The sequence below is a fragment of the Eublepharis macularius genome, chromosome 3, assembly GCF_028583425.1.
Source record: "Eublepharis macularius isolate TG4126 chromosome 3, MPM_Emac_v1.0, whole genome shotgun sequence".
Lineage (NCBI taxonomy): Eukaryota > Metazoa > Chordata > Lepidosauria > Squamata > Eublepharidae > Eublepharis > Eublepharis macularius.
The window spans coordinates 163,109,663-163,128,605 of NC_072792.1; the positions used below are offsets into that span (position 1 = coordinate 163,109,663).

The following is an 18,943-nucleotide window of genomic DNA, read 5'->3' on the forward strand; positions in this document are numbered from 1 at the left end:
TTAACAATGACATCCTTAGCACATAAACTCTTGAGGAAGCTCCCCGCACCATAAAAAATTTTAAAAATACAAACCAAAAAGAAAATACCATCATCCAAATAACAACCACAGAGCCACAAGAAAAAAAATACATTAAAAACTGAGGGCAATAAAATTCAAGATTTAGCAGTAAAAACACAACAGTAGCAGAGAAAAAAAAGTTAACAGTGAAATGTGCAGCAAAAAGTTACAAAACAATAAAAGTTAAAACAATAAAGTTAAAACAATAAAAATCAGCAGAATAATCAAAACCAACACCATCCACTTGACAGAATTCAGTGCAGTACAACAGAACCTGTAGCTTATGCTGTCACCTGCTTGAGAATAATGGCTTGCTTGAAGAATTTTTGTGCTATGTTTGAAGCTTGCTGTATTTTAGCAGGAATAACAAAGCCAAGCGCTGAGAGCTGTCGCACTTCTCTTATGAGGATCACCAAACGATCTGAATAATGTATTTTTAATGCTCCATCAGAATGATCCAGTTCCATAACCAGACTGCTAGCCTGTATACTAAGCCAAAAAATGTAAATTACTAGTCAATATGTTTCAGAACTTAAGATTTTTACAGTATATACTGAACTGGCAATTATCAGCTGGCATTTATCTCCAAGAGACTTGCTTGCTTTCCATTTTGTACCAGAATGGCAACATATGCATACAAATAAGCAAACTGAGCTGGCCCCAAACCTTTTCACCACTGCCTTTCCCAGTCAGAGAAGGAGGTGTTGGAAGTTGCAGATTACCAGACAGTGAACAAAGAGGGAAACTTTTCTCCTTCTCATGGTATACAACACGATGAAGGAAGCATCTTTGCTTTTTCCATCATGAGGAGTAAACCCCACCTCACAATCACTGTGTTTCACAGATAATTCCCGTGGAAAGGAGGGGAAGGACCTAATAATCTCTTTCCTTCGACTTATCCCTCACATTTGTATCATGTCCTTCCTCCACAGAGTTCACGGCAGTATATGGGGTTCTCCCCTCCATCTGATCTTCACAAGAAGGAGGTAGGCCAGAATGAGAGAAGGCCTAAGATTCCCCAGGGAAACCTTAGTGACCTGAGTAAGGATTTAAATAAGGTCGTCCACACTAGCTCTTCTTTCTTTGCTGGGGGCCACAAGATGGCAGATAAGGTTCCCTCAGTCCCCTGCCCTCTCCAGTCTGCTACCAGAAGAGGGATCTTCACTGAACCTCATCAATGGTCTGGGCCTGTTTGCAAAATAAATGGGACCTTCAAATTCATGACACACTGAGAGCAATGAGGCAACTCTGTCACAAGTGCCCATCTTTTTGCTTCTCCCTACGCTATCATTTAAGTTCATTTAATGACAAGGATCTTGTGCACAATCCCTGGGTTGACTATGACCTCGTTACTAGAAACACTGAAGCAAACAGAATTTTTCAAGTATGCAATGTGCATTAATAATGTAACTTCTAGTAAATAGTGTAAATTTAGTAAACTGACTATTGGTACAAGCTCTGGACCAACTTTTCAGAGTACTTTAATAACCTAGAGAGAAGCCCTAGTTCTAGAAAGCGAATTGCTTGCCAGCTAAATTATGCAACTATAGATTCTAATATTATCCTTATTCAGTAATGTATTTTTACTTACCAAAGACCAGACTTTGGATTTGACAAACCTGCCTGAATGTCCCTGGACCAATCATCAAATTGTTCTTGTTCATATACTTTGAACTGTTCTAGAAGACTATCCGCAGTTCGTCGGAAGTTTCGAAATCCAGACAGGTCTGAAAGAAGCGCCTCTCCAATCTTAACAGCATCATCCACCTTAAGAATAAAAAGATTCAAAGATTCAAAATTTAAAATGTGGTTATTAACTTTTTTCTCCTAGAAACCCAGAGTATTAAGGTATAAAGGATAAGCTATCAACATATATCCAGCCTAAATTGCTCATACGTCTACAAAAAACCCAAATGTAATAGTATTTTCATTTCTAAAAATAAAGATGTTCCCCTAAAAATCCATAGAACTTACACTCTTCCTACTATAAATGTTCTATTTAAATGTAAAATTCTCCAATGATTAGAGAAAAAAAATTCTAAGCACAGGAGGGAGATCTTCTAATGAACAACATATGAACAAAACACTCTGGACACAATCTGTTCCTCCACTATTCCTTCCTTGTCCCTCTCACTGATGCTGTTCTGCAAACAAAACCCTTCTGATGCTGAGCCTGCACTGCATTGCCCCTCCCCCACACAGGCAAAGGGCTGTGCCCGTGAATTTTCACATGCAGGGCCTGGGCTACACTCCCCCCCATTACACTAGGGAAAGGGGTTTTTTAAGCTGCAACCACAGTTTATTAGAATAATTTAAGCCTAAACAAACTAGTTATAAAAGAAATACACAGTCAACACTTCAGATGTCAAAAATAAAAAGGCTATAGGTATATATTTAGATTGCTGAACTCTCACTCAGCACAGCACTACCTCTGCTTATGGAAAATGGGGCACAGAGACCACGGTAGGAGCCACTATAAAATATAAACCACACTGTAATGATTTCAAGTAAATGTGTGCATGTATCTTTAAATGCTTGGTTTGAACTAGGTGAAGAGTGGGGGTGAGAGAGGGAAGAGTGAGTGATATGATTGGTTGATGACTGAGAGTGTGGGCGGAGTGAATGCAGTTTAGACTGACAGTGCAGAGAGCAAAGTGGCAGTCAGAAGAAAGCAGGCTAGCCGTGTGCTGCCTGAATATGTTGAAGAGTTTATGAGAGAAATATGACCTGTGTGGAACCTGAACTGAGCATGTTTGTGAAAGGACACTCAGTCAGGGAAAGGGAGGCCAGCTGTGTGCTGCCTGAGCAGGTTTCATATTTCTGTGAATGAGAGTCAGAGAAAGAGAGGCTAGCTGTGTGCTGCCTGAGTATATTGAAGTATTTGTGAGAGAACTATTGAGTCTAGTGAAAGAGGCTAACTGTGTGTGAAGCCTTAGAAGAGATCTGTGTGAATGAGAGTAAATGAAGTAACTTTAAGAACCGACAACCACTTTTATGAAACCAATACGCTTCTTAACTAAATAAAAGTTTATTTTGTTTTGTTATATCCCAGTGTAGCTGTTATTGCTATATTCCATTCCTATCCTCAGGGCCACGTAGAACCACGAAGGAGCCTTACGCTTTGGGAACGTTACCAAAGGGAAAATTTAAATAAAATAACTTGGAATAAAATATTCCTGGTGGCAGCAGACTACCCAGAGGGTTAAGGGATAGATTAAAAGAAAAATCTACCCTAAAGAAAGTAAAGGTCGTAACACACACCCTCACAGGATACTTCTCTTCCAAATGCCCTTTGAACTACTGAGTTCATTCAAAAGCATCAAAAGTCCTCCAGTGTCTTACTAGAAGACTCCTGTTACCAGCTGTTTCCCTCCTACCATACACAGGTTACTCCTAGATAAAGTATGACCAGAACCAAGTGTAGGAACATCAAGAAAAGCTGACAACAGGATGCTGCCACTAAGACATAAGAGAGCTTCAGATTGTGTTGAATGACTGCCCACCACAACTGGTGAAAGTGCATTGGGAAGAGCGCATACAGTGCATGTTGTGAAGGGAAAACTCTTAGCCTTGTGAGAGTTGCTCTGCAACATTTCTTTAATGAGATTTATTTTAGCACTTTAACTGCAGGATTGTAGCCACAGATTTCCTTTTCAGGAAAATTCTTGCAGTTAGCTTGTCAGACGATCAGCATCTTAAAAATAAACATACTATACACTATTGTACTTAAATGTTATATTCAGCACGAGAACACGAATTTAAACTGGTACCTTCAATTCCAGCTGGCGTACCCAAACAATATTATTCACAACTTCAGAAAGATTTTTGCCTGCAAGTGGCCCGGAAGCATCACCAGGAACACCATGGCATCTTGTCTCAAAGTCTGTTCGATAATCTACATAACAGCATCAAGCAACCTATTACTATACAACACAGGTGCACTGAGCCCCACAGGAACTCTCCCACAAATGCCTGACTTAACAGGACTGAAATCTGTTCACTGATCCATGGCACTTGTTTCTGCTTAATGCGCTAAAAACAGAAATTAGAAAAGTATTTAAAAACATGGAGCTGGTGTAGCTAAGAGGCTAGCCTAAGAATCAAGAAGGCCCTTATTCAAATTCCCCTCTATTGTGGTGTAATGGTTTAAGTGTATGTATTTCTTTAAATGCTTGGTGTGCTACAGATGAAGAGTGGGAGTGAAAGAGAGGGGTGAGTGAATGAGATGATTGGTTGATGACTGAGAGTGTGGGCGGAGTTGAGAACTGTGACTGGAGTGAAATCTGATTGGACAGTAGTAGCGCTCTAAGGGTGGAGTGAACTGCAGTTTTTTAGTTACTGAGCAGAGAGAAAAGAGGTTTAGACAGGCTAGCTATGTGCAGTCTGAGAGTGTCTAAGTATTTCTGAAAAAGAATATTCAGTCTGGGCAAAGCAGGCAATGTGTGTGGAAGCCTGAACTGTGGGTGTCTGTGAGAGAACATTCATTCCGTCTAGAGCAGGCAAACTGTGTGCACGCCTGAGAAAGTTTATGTATATCTGTGTGACTGAGCCTATGTAAAGAAACTTTAAGAACCAATAACTATCTTTGAAACCATCAAGCTTAAGTAATAGTGTGAAACCAATATGCATCTTGTAAAAATAAAAGTTAATTTTGTTTTTTTTTGTTCATCCCAGAGTATATGTTATTCCTATATCTCATTCCTATCCTCAGGGCCACATAGTCCCACGAAGGAGCCTGATGCTTGGGCACGTTATTAAAGGGGAAATATAAATTAACTAGTTTGGAACATAATTCCTGGTGGCAGCAATCTACCCAGAGGGGCAAGAAGAAGAGGGTTAAAGGCAAAATCTAATTATATAACTGAAAGCAAGTCATAACAAATAGGTTCATAGCAGCCTTAGGAAAGCCACTGTATCTCATCTCTTCATCTACAATTTGGAAATGACACTACTCATCTACCTTATAGGGTTATTGTATGGATTACAACAAGATAATGTATGGTAAGCACTTTCAACACTATAAAATACTATATAAATGGTAAAGGTTATTATGATAATAGCAGCTAAGTAAGGATGCTTGATCACTATGTGGATCTCAAAGTGCTAACAAACTGTGATCAGCACTCTCACTGCTCAGGGGGAAAAAAGAATGTTAAAAAAATGCCTGGAACTGAATAAGCAAGCACTACTGTATTTTTTTTGCCATAGCTGACTTCTTACCAAAACGATTTCTGTCCAAATAAAAGAAAAATATTTTATCAAATAGGCTGTCTCTCAAATACAGATGAGGTCTCCACAGGCAGAGGTACATATATTTAGGTTGCATCCACCTGTATATACCTTATCTTGTTGAAATCCAAACAATAACGCTATAAGGTAGATGAGCAGTATCATTTCCATGTTATAGATGTCTCAACAGGCAAAAGTACCTATATATCCAATGGCTCAGAAATCCTTCATTGATTTCATTTCAGGTTCTATGTACCTGCACTCGTCCAAACTAAGAGCGCCACTCAGTGTGTTGAAAATAAAACTGGTATCCTTAGACCCTGAGAGACTTGCTCAAAACTCTTGGTGAGAACTTCTACTTTGCAATGCTATAAAGAGTTATTCCAGTCTCAACCCATATATTTCAACAAACTTCAATAACTGTACAGGATGGCACTGTAACAGCAAAAGCAAAATCACATTCCGCTAAGTCCACTGAACTCAACTGTAAGAGTGTATCTCTGACTGTACTGTTAGTCTGGAGGAGGGCAGATTTGGACACAGGAGCCTGGAATGAAATTGACCAAAGCTTTCTTAGCCACTTGGAGAGCAGCTTCATAAAATATAGAACAATTAATATAGAACATGATTTAAAAAGAAAGTAAGTTCCTGCTGTGGAAAGCAAGGGGAAAAGATGACAAGGAGGAAAACCACTAATAAATGTTGCCAAGTATGCAAGTGCAAAGCAGCACGTATAACCTAACTTTGCTGCTTTTAAAAAGAGACATTTCATGACGACTCAAGGCATTTCAATTTCCTAAAAATTAGGTTAAACTCTATGAAAAGCTTATGACAAAAGAAGAAAAAAGAGACAAAACATTACTGAAATGAACAGACATACTAGACTTTAAGATTACCTGAAGGGCTTATATTTTACGTTGCACAAATAAAGTAGAAGAAATACTTATGGCAGTTTACTTTCATATACAGTTACCTCTGACTGAATCTTGAAGTTTCACCAACAAAGTTTCTCTTTCCAAAAGCAATTCTTTGCTAATGCTTGGGCGTTTTACTAGTTCCTTGTATTTCTGAAATGCTTGAAAAAGCTAGAAATTTAAAAAAAATCTTTTTAATAAAATGCAACAAATAATTATGAACTGCTCTTCATAACTGTTTTATCTTTCTTACTGAATTATTCATTCTAATTTAATAACTGGAGAATTTTGACAAAGAAAAATCCAGCTAAACAGAGAATCCTAAGCTTTAGACAAGCCATGAAGAAAAGCCAACAGAGAAAACAAAAAAAAAAACCCTGTAACTTTCTAATTATAGATAAATCACAGTACAATATTGGATAGTATACAAGTAACTCTTAATCGAGGTAGGTAGAAATTGTTTTCTCTGTGAGCTTATTACCATAACTCTTTTTCTGTTGTATGAAGAAAAGCCAAAGCAGGCCAAGAGATCCTTCAAGAACAGTTTTTTTTCAGGCACATTTTTCCTCCTTTAAGGTATGCAAGCCTTGGCACACAGTCAGGAATCACAGAGCTAGAAGTTGGATGATGCATTACTTCTTGTACATGTGCCCTCAGATGCCTACCCATGCCACCAGTAGAACTGTCGGGTTATTTAAAATAAACTGTTTACCTGTTGTGGACTGTCTTGAATTTCTGAAATAAACTTCTTCAGTTTACTTGCTATTTTCTGTTCTGCTGGAGCAATAATTCTTTCATATTGACATACTGCTGCTTTCCACAGAGGCTAGGAGTAATGGGCCTCAGTTTAGTTTGGAACACTTTAATCAAAATTCAAATATCAAGCACCAACAAAACAAGCATACAAATAACATAAGAAATAAGTGTTATACCTCGGTGTAGGGATTATAGTGCACAGGATTCAAACCAGCAAAGGGCTCAAAAACCTGAGCGAGATGCAATGCTTGCTGTTCACCAGTTGGTAAGAAATAGGTAAGTTTCTCATGGAGGGTTCTAATAGTTAGCACCTGTAAGAGAAAAATGAATATTTAACTGTAGATAAAAACCTATCACCTACATTTTGTCAATTTCTAATAACATAAAATATTATGAATAGAGACCCCATGATCATTCCATCCAAAGTTGTAAGAAAAAAACTTCAATTAAATGCACAATCCTGGAAAAGCATATTCACCCCCTCATAAAATTAATTAGCATGTAAGACTATTATAAGCAATTCCTAGGGTTATAGTGCCCTGACCTGGATAGCCCAGCCAGGCCCCGATCTTATCAGATCTCAGAAGTTAAGCAGGGTCAGCCTGGGTTAGGAATTGAAGGGGAGATCTTCAAAGACCAGGGTCGCAGAGGCAGGCCATGGCAAACCACCTCCGTTAGTCTGTTGCCGTAAAAACCCAAGCAGGGCTCACCATACGTTAGCTGTGACTTGAGGGCATTTTCCACCACCATAGTTATATTACATAACTATGTAGCACTGTAACATTTGAAGTAATTAGTTCAAAAATGTTCCATTGAGGCATATTAAAACTTCCTGTTAAATGAATGCACCAAAAATGCATTTTATGGGAATACATACAAAGAGATTCTCCAAAGCATTCTTCAGTGCTATGAATGAGAGTTCCACAAGAGAATACAAGTGAAGTTTCCGATAAAGAAATTCCTGAACACATACAAAGTCAGGTTTTCCAGTGCTTAGAACTGCTAGCACTGTAACCTAAGCTCTTTTTTAGCTGGAGATCATGGAGTCCAAAATTAGGATCATTCACAGAAACAGCACATACTGCACCAATGAGCAATCGCCCTTCCCGATAGCACTGGATTCCCTCAACATATGAACATGTGAAGCGGACTTCACATCAGAATGTCTTGTTTTATACTGTCTATTCAGACAGTCACTCTCTGTGGCATTTTTTTACCCTAGCTCCATTACCAAAAACCTTTAACTTAGTGATTGAGGGAACAGAAGCATGGGACCTCATATACAAAAAGCATGTGTTCTTATCACTGAGGTACAGCTCTTCTCCATGAGGAAACGTTTACAAGAAAACCTTTAGTTTTCCTCCCATCCCAAAAAGTGCAAACTGTAGCAAACAGATACCTCCTCAAGTCGTTTGCCAAGTTTGTCTAGTCTTTCAGGAACATATTTTTCATCTTGCCACAAGTGTGGGGTGTAACGCTGCCACACTTGCCCTGTAAGGTGATCACAGGCTGTTACCCATTGTTCACAAATCATGATGCCAGCCTTCAGATTTTCTTTCACAATATGAAAAGCATCCTCCCATAGATTTAACGTTCCTAACTTCTTCTGGACAAATCTTCCAAGAGAGCCAGCTGAAAAAACAAACACACAAATTATCCAAATTAATTTCAACACTACAAACGATGAATGCGCAACCTTCATTGAATAATATTAACTGATTTTTAAAGATTCACAAAAAGGAAAAAGACTCCACCTGTGCTAGTTTTCACTATTTTAAAGGGCAACACAAGTAGTCTCATCTCACATGAATCAACCTCTAAAGAATAATAATGATGTGGGCACAGTGATACACTGTAGCAGATTGCTACAAACATGAATAGCTCTCACTCACTGTTGTTGACCAAAAGGTTTGTGTCTTGGCTGAACAATAACTCGATATAAGGGGGGAGGGACTGGCGATAAATGCTCTGAGATGAATATCCTATACATAAAAGCCGAGCCGTATTGGCGATGACTCACTTTTTATCCTGGCGCAGGCACACTGATGGCTCTGGAGGGGCGCCTGCACCAGGATAAAAACTGACTCATTGGTGCAGTAGGCCTCTGAGGGGCCACAGAGCCATCAGGGAGGTGCAATGCGGGGGACCCTCACCCACCCCAACATGGCCTTCCTGCCGCCTCTGCAGCGGTTGCACCGCATTGGGAGGTCCATGCCAGGCCTCCGTGCCACCGGCAGCAGGCCCCTGGGGGCCACGGAGCCAGCAGGGAGGAGCAGTGCAGGGGAGCCCCTCTCCCCACGTGGCCTTCCTGCCACCTTCGTGGCAGCGGCAGGCACTTGGAAGGTCCGTGTCGGGCCTCTGTGCTGCCGGCAGCAGGCCTTTGAGGGGCTGCAGAGCTGGTGGGCAGTTGTGCAGTGCAGGGAGCCCCGCCACTCTCACGCAGCCTTCCCATCACCTCTGTGGTAGCAGCAGCAGAGTTCATGGCAGTAGTGGGAGTCAAACTAGCTGAATGCTGATTCACAGCCCATCCACTTAGCCACTATTTCTCAGTCTGCACATAACAAATATAGCACCTAAGAGTATCCTAACAGGGAGTGAGGAACAATACTGATACCAAGTCATCATTACCACCTGCTATATTCTGGCATTAAACATCTGATTAGAGCGCTGGGTTAAAATGTTGAAGACCCACATTTGAATTCTTGCTCTGCCACAGAAGTTAGCTTGGTGACCTCTGACCAATCACACATTCTTAGCATAACCTAGCTCACAGGACTGTTGTGGGAGGATAGGAGGAGGATGTATGCCAATTTGGGTTCGCATGAGTGAGAAAGGCAGTGTATAAATGAAGTAAATAAATAAATCCTTAGCAGAGTTATTCCGTCCTGTCTAAGCCCAATGAAGTCAATGGTCTTAAACTGGAGAAACTCTGCATAACATTATACTGTCGAAGGCTTTCACGGCCGGAGAACGATGGTTGTTGTGGATCTTCCGGGCTGTATAGCCGTGGTCTTGGCATTGTAGTTCCTGACGTTTTGCCAGCAGCTGTGACTGGCATCTTCAGAGGTGTAGCACCAAAAGATAGACACAGAGAGGTGTCTTTTGGTGCTACACCTCTAAAGATGCCAGTCACAGCTGCTGGCGAAACGTCAGGAACTACAATGCCAAGACCACGGCTATACAGCCCGGAAAATCCACAACAACCATCTGCATAACGTTGCTCTATAAATAACAAAAGTTGCAGTCACATAGGTACTTACCTGGGAATAAGCCCATTGACTTAGATGAGCCTTAAAAAGATGTAACTCTACTTAAGATTGCCCTGTTATTAGCTCAGTAAACTAAATGTTACAGCCACATGGGCACAAAGGAAGTGCTGGTCACTGGATGCCCTCAATTATCGAGCCTGATTACTTGCAAGTCAGGGTACCTGTTTTCAGTCTAGCCAGCTTTCCCGTTAACTAGCACTGCAGCCAAGAGGGAATCACACATTGAATGCATGAAGGAAAGCAATAATGCTGGGTGCAGGTACCCTATTCTATATTATACTGTTCCATTTCAGGTTGTTTTTTTTAATTCACTTCCAATGAAGCTCTAAAGTGCCAAGATAAAAATGCTGGAAAATTCCCTAAAGACCCATCCTACAAACAAAAGTTAAATGAAATGGTGGGGAGGGGGTCCAGAGAGTACAACACAGAGATAGCAGACTACATTTTAAACAAGACTACTCTTTGCACATAAGCTACCTTTTGAACATTTGTTCACCATCACAGTGTATTTTACCTATGATATCCAAAAGGTTTTGCATGCGTAGCTGTGGAAAAGGTTCATGCTCAGTTTGTTTCCATACATCATCAGCTGTATCTTGTGTTGTCTCCACTAAATCCACAACTTCAAATAAAGACAAGCTGTCCAAATTGTAATAGTCCTGTAAGTACAGTACATATTTTAAAGATATGGGTGCATACAGGAATGAGAAGGCTGCAATCCATAAATCAGTCACTCAGGAATATTTCTATGAAAACAGCGTATCTGAAGACACTGGGATTTAAGTGCTTCCAGATTTTGCCATTTTAATTTATTATTAGCAATTACTCTAATATCTATCCTTTATTTATGTGTGTTAGAAACCTTTCAACACAGGACAAACTGTAAAAAATTGAAATAGAAAATTAATATATCATCATTAGTAACAAAGGCCCATTCCCTCTTATGGAAACACTGACTTTCATTTTTCCATAACTAAAAGCCTGCACATTGCTGACTTAGCGGCCCCATGTCCCTCCCAATGTCTGATGGTAAGAAGTCTTTATCCGATGATAAAGACTAAGTATTCAAAGAGTGGAAGAAGTCTTTATCTGATGATAAAGACTTCTTCCACTCTTTGAATACTTAATGAGAGCAGCTTCATACTTCCAATACTCCACCTTACCAAGAGCCACTAATTACAAAGACTTCATTCAACCAGAAATGTAGTTCCACAAGGGACACTGATGTTCATGAGAATGACATACAACCCAGGCTGCACCCACTTATTTACAAATCTTTGGAAGGATAAAGGCAAATCATAAAGACGCTCTGATATTTGAGACCACCTGATTTCTGCAGTGAATAAAAAAACCTATTCCAATGGCCACATGCTCACAGTCCAGAACTCATTATCTGTTTTGTCCTTGCTTAAAGATTCACAAGATCACTGCAGTACACTATCAGCAAAACCCAGTACCAATGAAGACCACAGTCTAGCAAGACATCCCAGAACATGCAACAGGGGCTCCTGTATTCCTTTGACTCTGAAGGGGGAAAAAGAGAATGTCTTTGCAGAGCTCTTCCAGAGTGGGGAATATAAACTCTGCAGGCATATGGAGTGGTGACTGCTGGCTGGCTTGCACATTATCATGAGCACAATTCTGTTCACCAAAGAGCTCTACTAGATTATACCAACAGCTTCTGCTAATCCAGCATCCTGTATCCTATTGAGGTCAACCAGAAACTCACAATAATGAGAATTTCTCACCTCCTCTTTCTTTGCTGCAGCCCCTTGTATTCCTCAAAAAACCATTTTTGAGGTTTCCAAGACCACCGGAACAGTGCAGTATGTGGTACAGGGTGATGCAGCTTATGGGGAGAATCTATGAAAATCAGTGGAACATACACAAGCAAATGTGTGTACCATCTAAAGACCCTTGGATGCCCCTCTACCCTTCAATATTTGTTAACACATATTCCACCATGTGGGTATGCAAAACATCATAAAATAAATAAATTACGCACGTATGCAATGGCTTCAAACAGCTCTTTAAAATGAGAGGCTCTCTCCTTGCTACATAGTTTGCTTCCATGTTGTGCACGTTCTGTCCAGAACTGAAACTCATCACTTGGAGAAAGTATTGCTGGGGGAAGGGGGGGAAGAGAAAAGAAACAGGAGTTTATTCCAGCAGATACAACATTCAGAGCTGCCTACTATCTTGAACTTGAAGTAAGTGCTGAATTTTAAGTTAAAGAAATGCTGAAATTATAGAATTGAGCCAATTCCATTCCCATTACCAGAAAGTAAAGCAGCAAGCCTGAAAAATGCTTACTATGGAATTAATCCCTTAATGAACGTAACATGTTCATTTTAAAATATGAAATATGAAGACCAACAAAAATACTAAATTAGCACTGAAAGCCTTAAACCACAACTGCAAATGCACTCATTTGGAAGCAAGTTCTGCTGAAATCAAGGGAACATATTTCAACGGAGCCTGACAAATTGCTATAATCTATTTTTAATTTAAATTGCTGTTGTTGTTGTTGTATATAAATAACAATGTCATGTACCTTGGACGTCATCCTCACGATATTTGGTTCCTTTTTCGGCATAATCTGTTCTTCTCAGAACAGAACCCAAACCTTCCTCTAATTCATGCAAAAGATTCTGGAGCTTGGGATCAAAATCTTTACTCCATTTCTCATCCTGCAACAAAGAGAAGGATAATATTAATTGTGTACTATGATTGTGTATCTTAATACTAATGGCATATATCCAGCCAGCTGCTGATTATGTGGAATAGAGCTTTTCCACTTGCCACCTGCTACAGTCTACAGAGCCTACAAATGTTTTGTTCTTGGAGGTCCCGAGACCTTCAGGAAGAGCATACAGAGAAACGTCTTTCTTGAAAAAGAGAAAAGTTGGGTACCATAGTTTCCGCTAAGTAGCCGTGTTGGTCTGCAGTAGAACAGCAGGATTTGAGCCCAATGGCACCTGAGAGACCAGCAAGATTTTCAGGGTATAAACTTTTTGAGAACCAAAGCTCCCTTCTTCAGATATAGCAACCGGGTACCATAATTTAACATAGTATGTCAAATTATAACTCTATCACTGTAATTTTTCTTTCATACTTTGACAAAAAGAGCTAAAGTGAATTAAAAGTCACTGTACGATAGCAGAATGTAGGCAACACGCAAAAAAATCTTTTTAAAAAATTGACGTATATTGTATTACTCACCTTCAACAGTATTGGTGCAAATACCTGTCGCACTGCTTGATAAAGCATATTGATAGGAGAATCTAACATAGATGATACAAGGATATTGCTATGAAGATTATCTTCTGTGATAACATCTGGTCGCAGCTTGAAGAATACTAGTATTTTGTCTTTTGAACTGCAAGCTTCAATCTGTATGATTAGGAAATGCAAATACTCATACTTAGAATATTCACTGTGGTGCAGCGCAGTGTTTCTCAAATTGGGGGAAACGTGATTAATCAATGTTACAGTAGTGGATTAGGTTTGGGGAGATTGAGTTCAAATCCCCACATATCATGAAACTCATTGGATGAGCTTGGGCCAGTTTATTTTATTTATATTTATTTATCCCACCCTTCTCTCCAAGGGCGTACATCATTCTCCTCTCCTCCATTTTATCTTCACAACATGTAAGATAGGTTGAGAGAGCATGACTGGCTGAAGGTCACCTAGCAAGCTTCCATGGGGGGGGGGATTTAAATTTGGGTCACCCAGATGTTAGTTTGATACTCCAACCACTAAGAACAACTGACTCTCCCACTCAGCCTAACCCACCACATAGGGCTGTTGTGAAGACAAAATGGAGGCAAGGAAAAGGACATATGCCCTCACACTAAGGTCCTTGGAGGCAGAATAAAAACGTACTAAATAAAATATAATTTTATAAAGCACTAATATGTCAAACACAATTGAGTTTTCCCTCACAAGCTCATTCTGTAATGCAAGGAGAAAAAAGAGAGAAATAAATTCCAATACTGAAGTAAAGTATTAGGGAAAATATTACCATAGTTCCAAGAATATAAAAGGAAAAAAAGAGAAAAATCAAGCTTGGAAAGAAACACTTCTGGCTTTAATCACAATACACAGAGAAGAGACTAAAGGAATATGGATGCACATGGAACAAAAGGAGAAAAGCAAGGTCGAGTCACGGGGGAGTTGTGGCTTTTTTAAATGAGCATTTATAGGTTTTATATTATAAACTATGTATCTCTCTGTAACTAAGACATAATGACTATATGTTTAAGCAATTCTAAATATGCATATATTTACATAAAAGGTATCAAAATTAATTTTTTATTCATTAGAAACAATTATACCCTGCACTGTTAGCATTGCTCCCAAGGTATCTTCAAAACAACCAGGCATTAAAAAGAAAATCAAAGGACCAAAAAATGACAATACAAACACCAATCTCAATTAAAAACAACAACCAGCATGTTAAAAGCATTTTAAACAAGTTAGGATAGAAACTTTAGGGGCACTCTCATTAACAAACAGGGGATCAAGCAAGGGCAGATTAAAATCAGATTTGTTCAGAAATATTGAGAGAGAAGTTCACTTCCTCCTGAGTGAAGTTTTATTTCTCTTTCTTTTTCAACACTGCAATGTCATCCCATGAAAAGCCCAGCTTGATAAAGGCTAGCTCATCATGACGCACTGTTAAGGAGCTGGGCAGGGGGTGGCAAGCTATCTCATGACGGGAGCTTGACTCTCAAAAGCTTATATCCTGTTGTTACTGTTGTTATTTATTTATATACCATTTATATACCACCTTTCTTCCCATTGGGGATCCAAACAGCTGACTTCATTCTCCTCTCCTCCATTTATCCTCTCAACAACCCTGTGAGGTAGGTTAGGCTGAGTGTGTGTGTGACTGGCCTAAGATCACCCAGTGATCTTCCATGGCAGGGTGAGGATTCAAAACTTGGATTTCCTAGAGCCTAGTTTGACACTCTAACCACTACACCACACTGACTCTTGAAATCTTGCTGGTCTTTATGGCACTAATGGACTCAAATCTTGCTTCTCATGACAGACTCGTCTTAATACTGCTTATGGGAAGCCATGTGAACCTCTAGCAACCAAATATATCAGGAGCCCAGTGGTACCCTAAAGACAACAGAGCACAACATAACTTTTTAAATTCACAGCTTGCTTCCTTTGAGGCCTCGGAAGATGCATCTCCTTGCTGCAAATAGCTTTTTTCTACCACAGAGCTGCAACACCCCTTCCTCCAACTCCATACACTGACTGAACATGAGTCAGCAGTGTGATGCAGACGCTAAAAAGGCAAATGCAGTTTTAGGTCTTATCAACAGTATAGTCTCCAGATCACACAAAGTAATAGTATCACTTTACTCTGCTCAGGTTAGGCTTGTCTTAGAGTACTGTGTTCTGTTTTGGGCACCAGAGTTTAAGAAGGATGTGTCCAAAGGAGGGAAACAAAAATGGTGAGGGGTCTGGAGACTAAGTCTTATGAGGAAAGGTTGAAGGAGCTGGGTATGTTTAGCCTGGAGAGGGGGATAAGGAGAAGTAATATGATAGCCCTCTTCAAGTACTTGAAGGGCTGTTACGTAGAGGATGGAGCAGAGTGGTTTTCTGTTGCCCCAGAGGGCTGGACCAGAAACAATGGGTTAAAATGAAAGAAAAAGAGTTTTTGGCTAAACATTAGGAAGTACATCCTGACATAGTGGTTTCTCAGTGGAAAAGGCTTCCCTAGGGAGCTGGTGGGCTCTCCTTCCTTGGAAGTATTTAAAAAGAGGCTAGATGGCCAGCTATGATGATTCTATGACTCAACATGAATGTATGCAAATTGGGAGAGCCAGGAGAGGAAGGATGAGCAGGTGCTTGGCTCTCCTGGCTCTTTCTTATATGCCCAGGGTAACGTCAATTGCCATTTTGGGGACAAGGAAGAATTTTCCTCCAGGCCAGATTGGCTGGAGATCCTGGAAGTTTTTTGCCTTCCTCTGGGCACTGAGCAGGGATCACTAGAGGGGGTGGGGAGAGACAGCTATGAATTTCCGGCATTGGGCAGGGGGTTGGACTAGATAACCCTTGGGGATCCTTCCAGCTCTACGTTTCTTTGATACTTTTGTTATTTCCTATGGCAAATGCTTCCATTATTTGCTATTTCAGGATGTGAAGTCGAAGAGACGGTATTATCCTTCGGAAGTTTCATTGTGGGATATGTTCGTTTTATTTTAGGAAATGTGCGAAGGGTCTTTAGGAAAACCTATAGTTTTTCTACGTTTGACCCTGCTCCCTGGTAGGGTTGCCAGCTTCAAGTTGGTAAATTCCTGGAGATCTGGAGGGTGAAACCTGGAGAAAGTGGGGCTTGGGGAGGGAAAGGACCTTGGCATGGCATAATTCCATAGAGTCCACCACCCAAAGTAGCCATTTTCTCCAGGTGAACTGATCTCTGTGGCTTGGAGACCAGTTGTAATTCCAGGAGATCTCCCGCCACTACCTGGAGGCTGGCAACCCTACTCCCTGGCGAGGCGCTCTCCCTCGGGCGACCGTGGAGCGGCTGACCCGCTCAAGGCGTTCGTTACCGTTTTGGAGACAACGAGCCGGCCTTGCGAGTGCAGCACGGAGAGGAGAAACTCGTTGCCGTCGTCCAGGAAGTTGGCCAGCTGGGAGCTGTCGGACAGGGCATCGAAGCTGGCCGAGGGGGGCAAGCCGAAGTAGTTGGCGGCCGTGGCCGAAATGAAGCGCTTCCTCTGGTCGCCGTCCCCGTCCAGAGGCATGACGGCGGAGCCAGCGACGGGAGGCTCAACCTGCGGAGAGGAAAGGGAAAGCTCTTTCAAGGGAATGGAGGCGACCTCCCTATAGCAAAAAAGAAAAGGCAAACGAAAGGATACGTCGCTCGTAGGGGGACACGGGGCTCGTTCCTGGAAGGATGGAGGGGGACTTAAGCGGTGCGGCGGCTGCCTACCAGAAAGCACAGGGCGGCCAGTCATGGCACTGGAAAGAAAAGGCGGCTGTACTGGAAGAAGCAGCTGAGAATCGCTCGTCGTTCTCCCCTTGAGGCTTCCCGGCGTCCGAGCGTTGCGAGGCCTGGTAACTATAGCAACAGGGGAAATGGCGGACGCCTTCCCGGCGAACCGCTATCCCCGCCCCCTCAAGGGTAGAGGAAGAGAAAGCCGCTTTCGATCGATGAGATAGGCGATCGTCTAGGCCCAGAACTGTCCCGGGGCTTCAAGGCAGCCACGTGGTCTTGCAATCAGGTGCTTCGTTTCCTATTGCGGGCCCTCAGCAAATCCTGCCCGTTGGTCGCTGCTGTCCTGTTTTCCCCTTCCTGCTAACAGTATTCAGTAGCTAACCGTGAAATCCTAGACAGAGTTACTCCAATCTACGCCCATTGATTTCAATGGGCTTAGACTGGAGTAACACTCAGGATTTCAGTGTAACGATACAAGCAGTCTTCATTGAGTAAGCCTGAATAAGACACCTAGGGTTGCCAGCCTCCAGGCAGGGCCTGGAAAGCTCCTAGAATCATAACTGATCTCCAAGCTAAAGTGATAAGTTCCACTGGAGAAAATGGCTGCTTTGGAAGGTGGACTCTCTGGCATTATATGCCATTGAGGCCCCTGTCTTCTCCAGGATCCACAGCCAAACCTCCAGGAATTTCCCAGCACAGCAACCCTAGATGGGACTGTAAATGCCCTTTGGTTTCAAGCACAAATACACAAAGAAACTGATAATCTGCTTGGCGTGCTGGCAGCTATCCTTTGTAAGCCTCTGAAAAAAGCCTTATCTAGAGGTAAAACAGCCAGTATGGTCTAGTGTTTAAAGCACTGGACTAGAATCTAGAAGTGCCGGCTTCGAATCCCTGCTCTGCCATGGAAGCCTGTTGGGAGAACTTGGCCTCTTGCACATTCTCAGCCCCACGTACCTCACATGGTTGTGAGGATAAGATGGAAGAAAGGAGAACAGTGAAAACCACATTGAGTTCCTACTAGGGAAAATGGCATATAAATGAAGTATGTTTAATTCATAATAAACTTTTCTAATTATTGCAGGGCACTGAGCTTCTCTCGAAAACATCCAAGCAGTTCATACAGATGTCATGAATTGTACTTGCATTTCATTGCTTTTTCATTTTTAATTGTAAATTGTTTTCCATAGAGATGGGTATGGTATGTGAATAAATCAGCAAAATTCTGCATCTGATGAACTGGGCTCATGTCTCGATCACACTGCAATCCTAAAAACACCTTCCTGGGATTAAGCCCCATTGAACAGACCTGGAAGTAACCAATTTCTGAGTAATTTGTATTGCGAGTCCTAAAACAGAATCTAGAGAAAGGATTTTAAAATAATAAAAAATAGTGATTATTATTCTTTTTGTTTTCTATCATAGATTTACTTTGTTTTCCATCCATTCTTGTGGAATCTGCCTCCTCACATACATATGGTTGTCCATGAAGATTGCTTGGAAACCGCAACAGGTCCAGAATCAGAAGTCAGACTGAGTTCTGGGGTTATCCACGTGATGCATCTTGTTTCAACACCAATCTTGTTTCAGTGCCAATGATTACCAATATCTTTCTGGAGTAATTCAGGGTATTGGTGCTTACCTTTAAAGTACTTTACAGTATTGGCCCCAGCTGTTTTAGGGAGCATCTTGTCCCATACATTCCTTGCTTGCTGAGATCAGCTTCAACTAAATTTCTTATTGTGCCAGCACCC

The 18,943-nt window shown here is 41.2% G+C and overlaps 1 protein-coding gene across 1 annotated transcript in view; it reads right to left on the reverse strand.

Moving 5' to 3' along the window:
• Window positions 1-16,998, reverse strand: part of DYNC2H1 (dynein cytoplasmic 2 heavy chain 1) — a 217,617-nt gene extending 200,619 nt beyond the window's left edge. The window contains exons 1-12 of the mRNA XM_054973537.1: window positions 16,804-16,998; window positions 13,451-13,621; window positions 12,783-12,918; window positions 12,234-12,352; window positions 10,743-10,887; window positions 8,359-8,591; window positions 7,136-7,270; window positions 6,916-7,029; window positions 6,263-6,374; window positions 3,831-3,955; window positions 1,652-1,827; window positions 354-549 (exon numbers count right to left, since the gene is read on the reverse strand). Of these exons, the coding sequence (XP_054829512.1) occupies window positions 354-549; window positions 1,652-1,827; window positions 3,831-3,955; window positions 6,263-6,374; window positions 6,916-7,029; window positions 7,136-7,270; window positions 8,359-8,591; window positions 10,743-10,887; window positions 12,234-12,352; window positions 12,783-12,918; window positions 13,451-13,621; window positions 16,804-16,998 (1,857 nt within the window). The remainder of the gene's footprint in view (window positions 1-353; window positions 550-1,651; window positions 1,828-3,830; window positions 3,956-6,262; window positions 6,375-6,915; window positions 7,030-7,135; window positions 7,271-8,358; window positions 8,592-10,742; window positions 10,888-12,233; window positions 12,353-12,782; window positions 12,919-13,450; window positions 13,622-16,803) is intronic.
• Window positions 16,999-18,943: the final 1,945 nt, after the last annotated feature.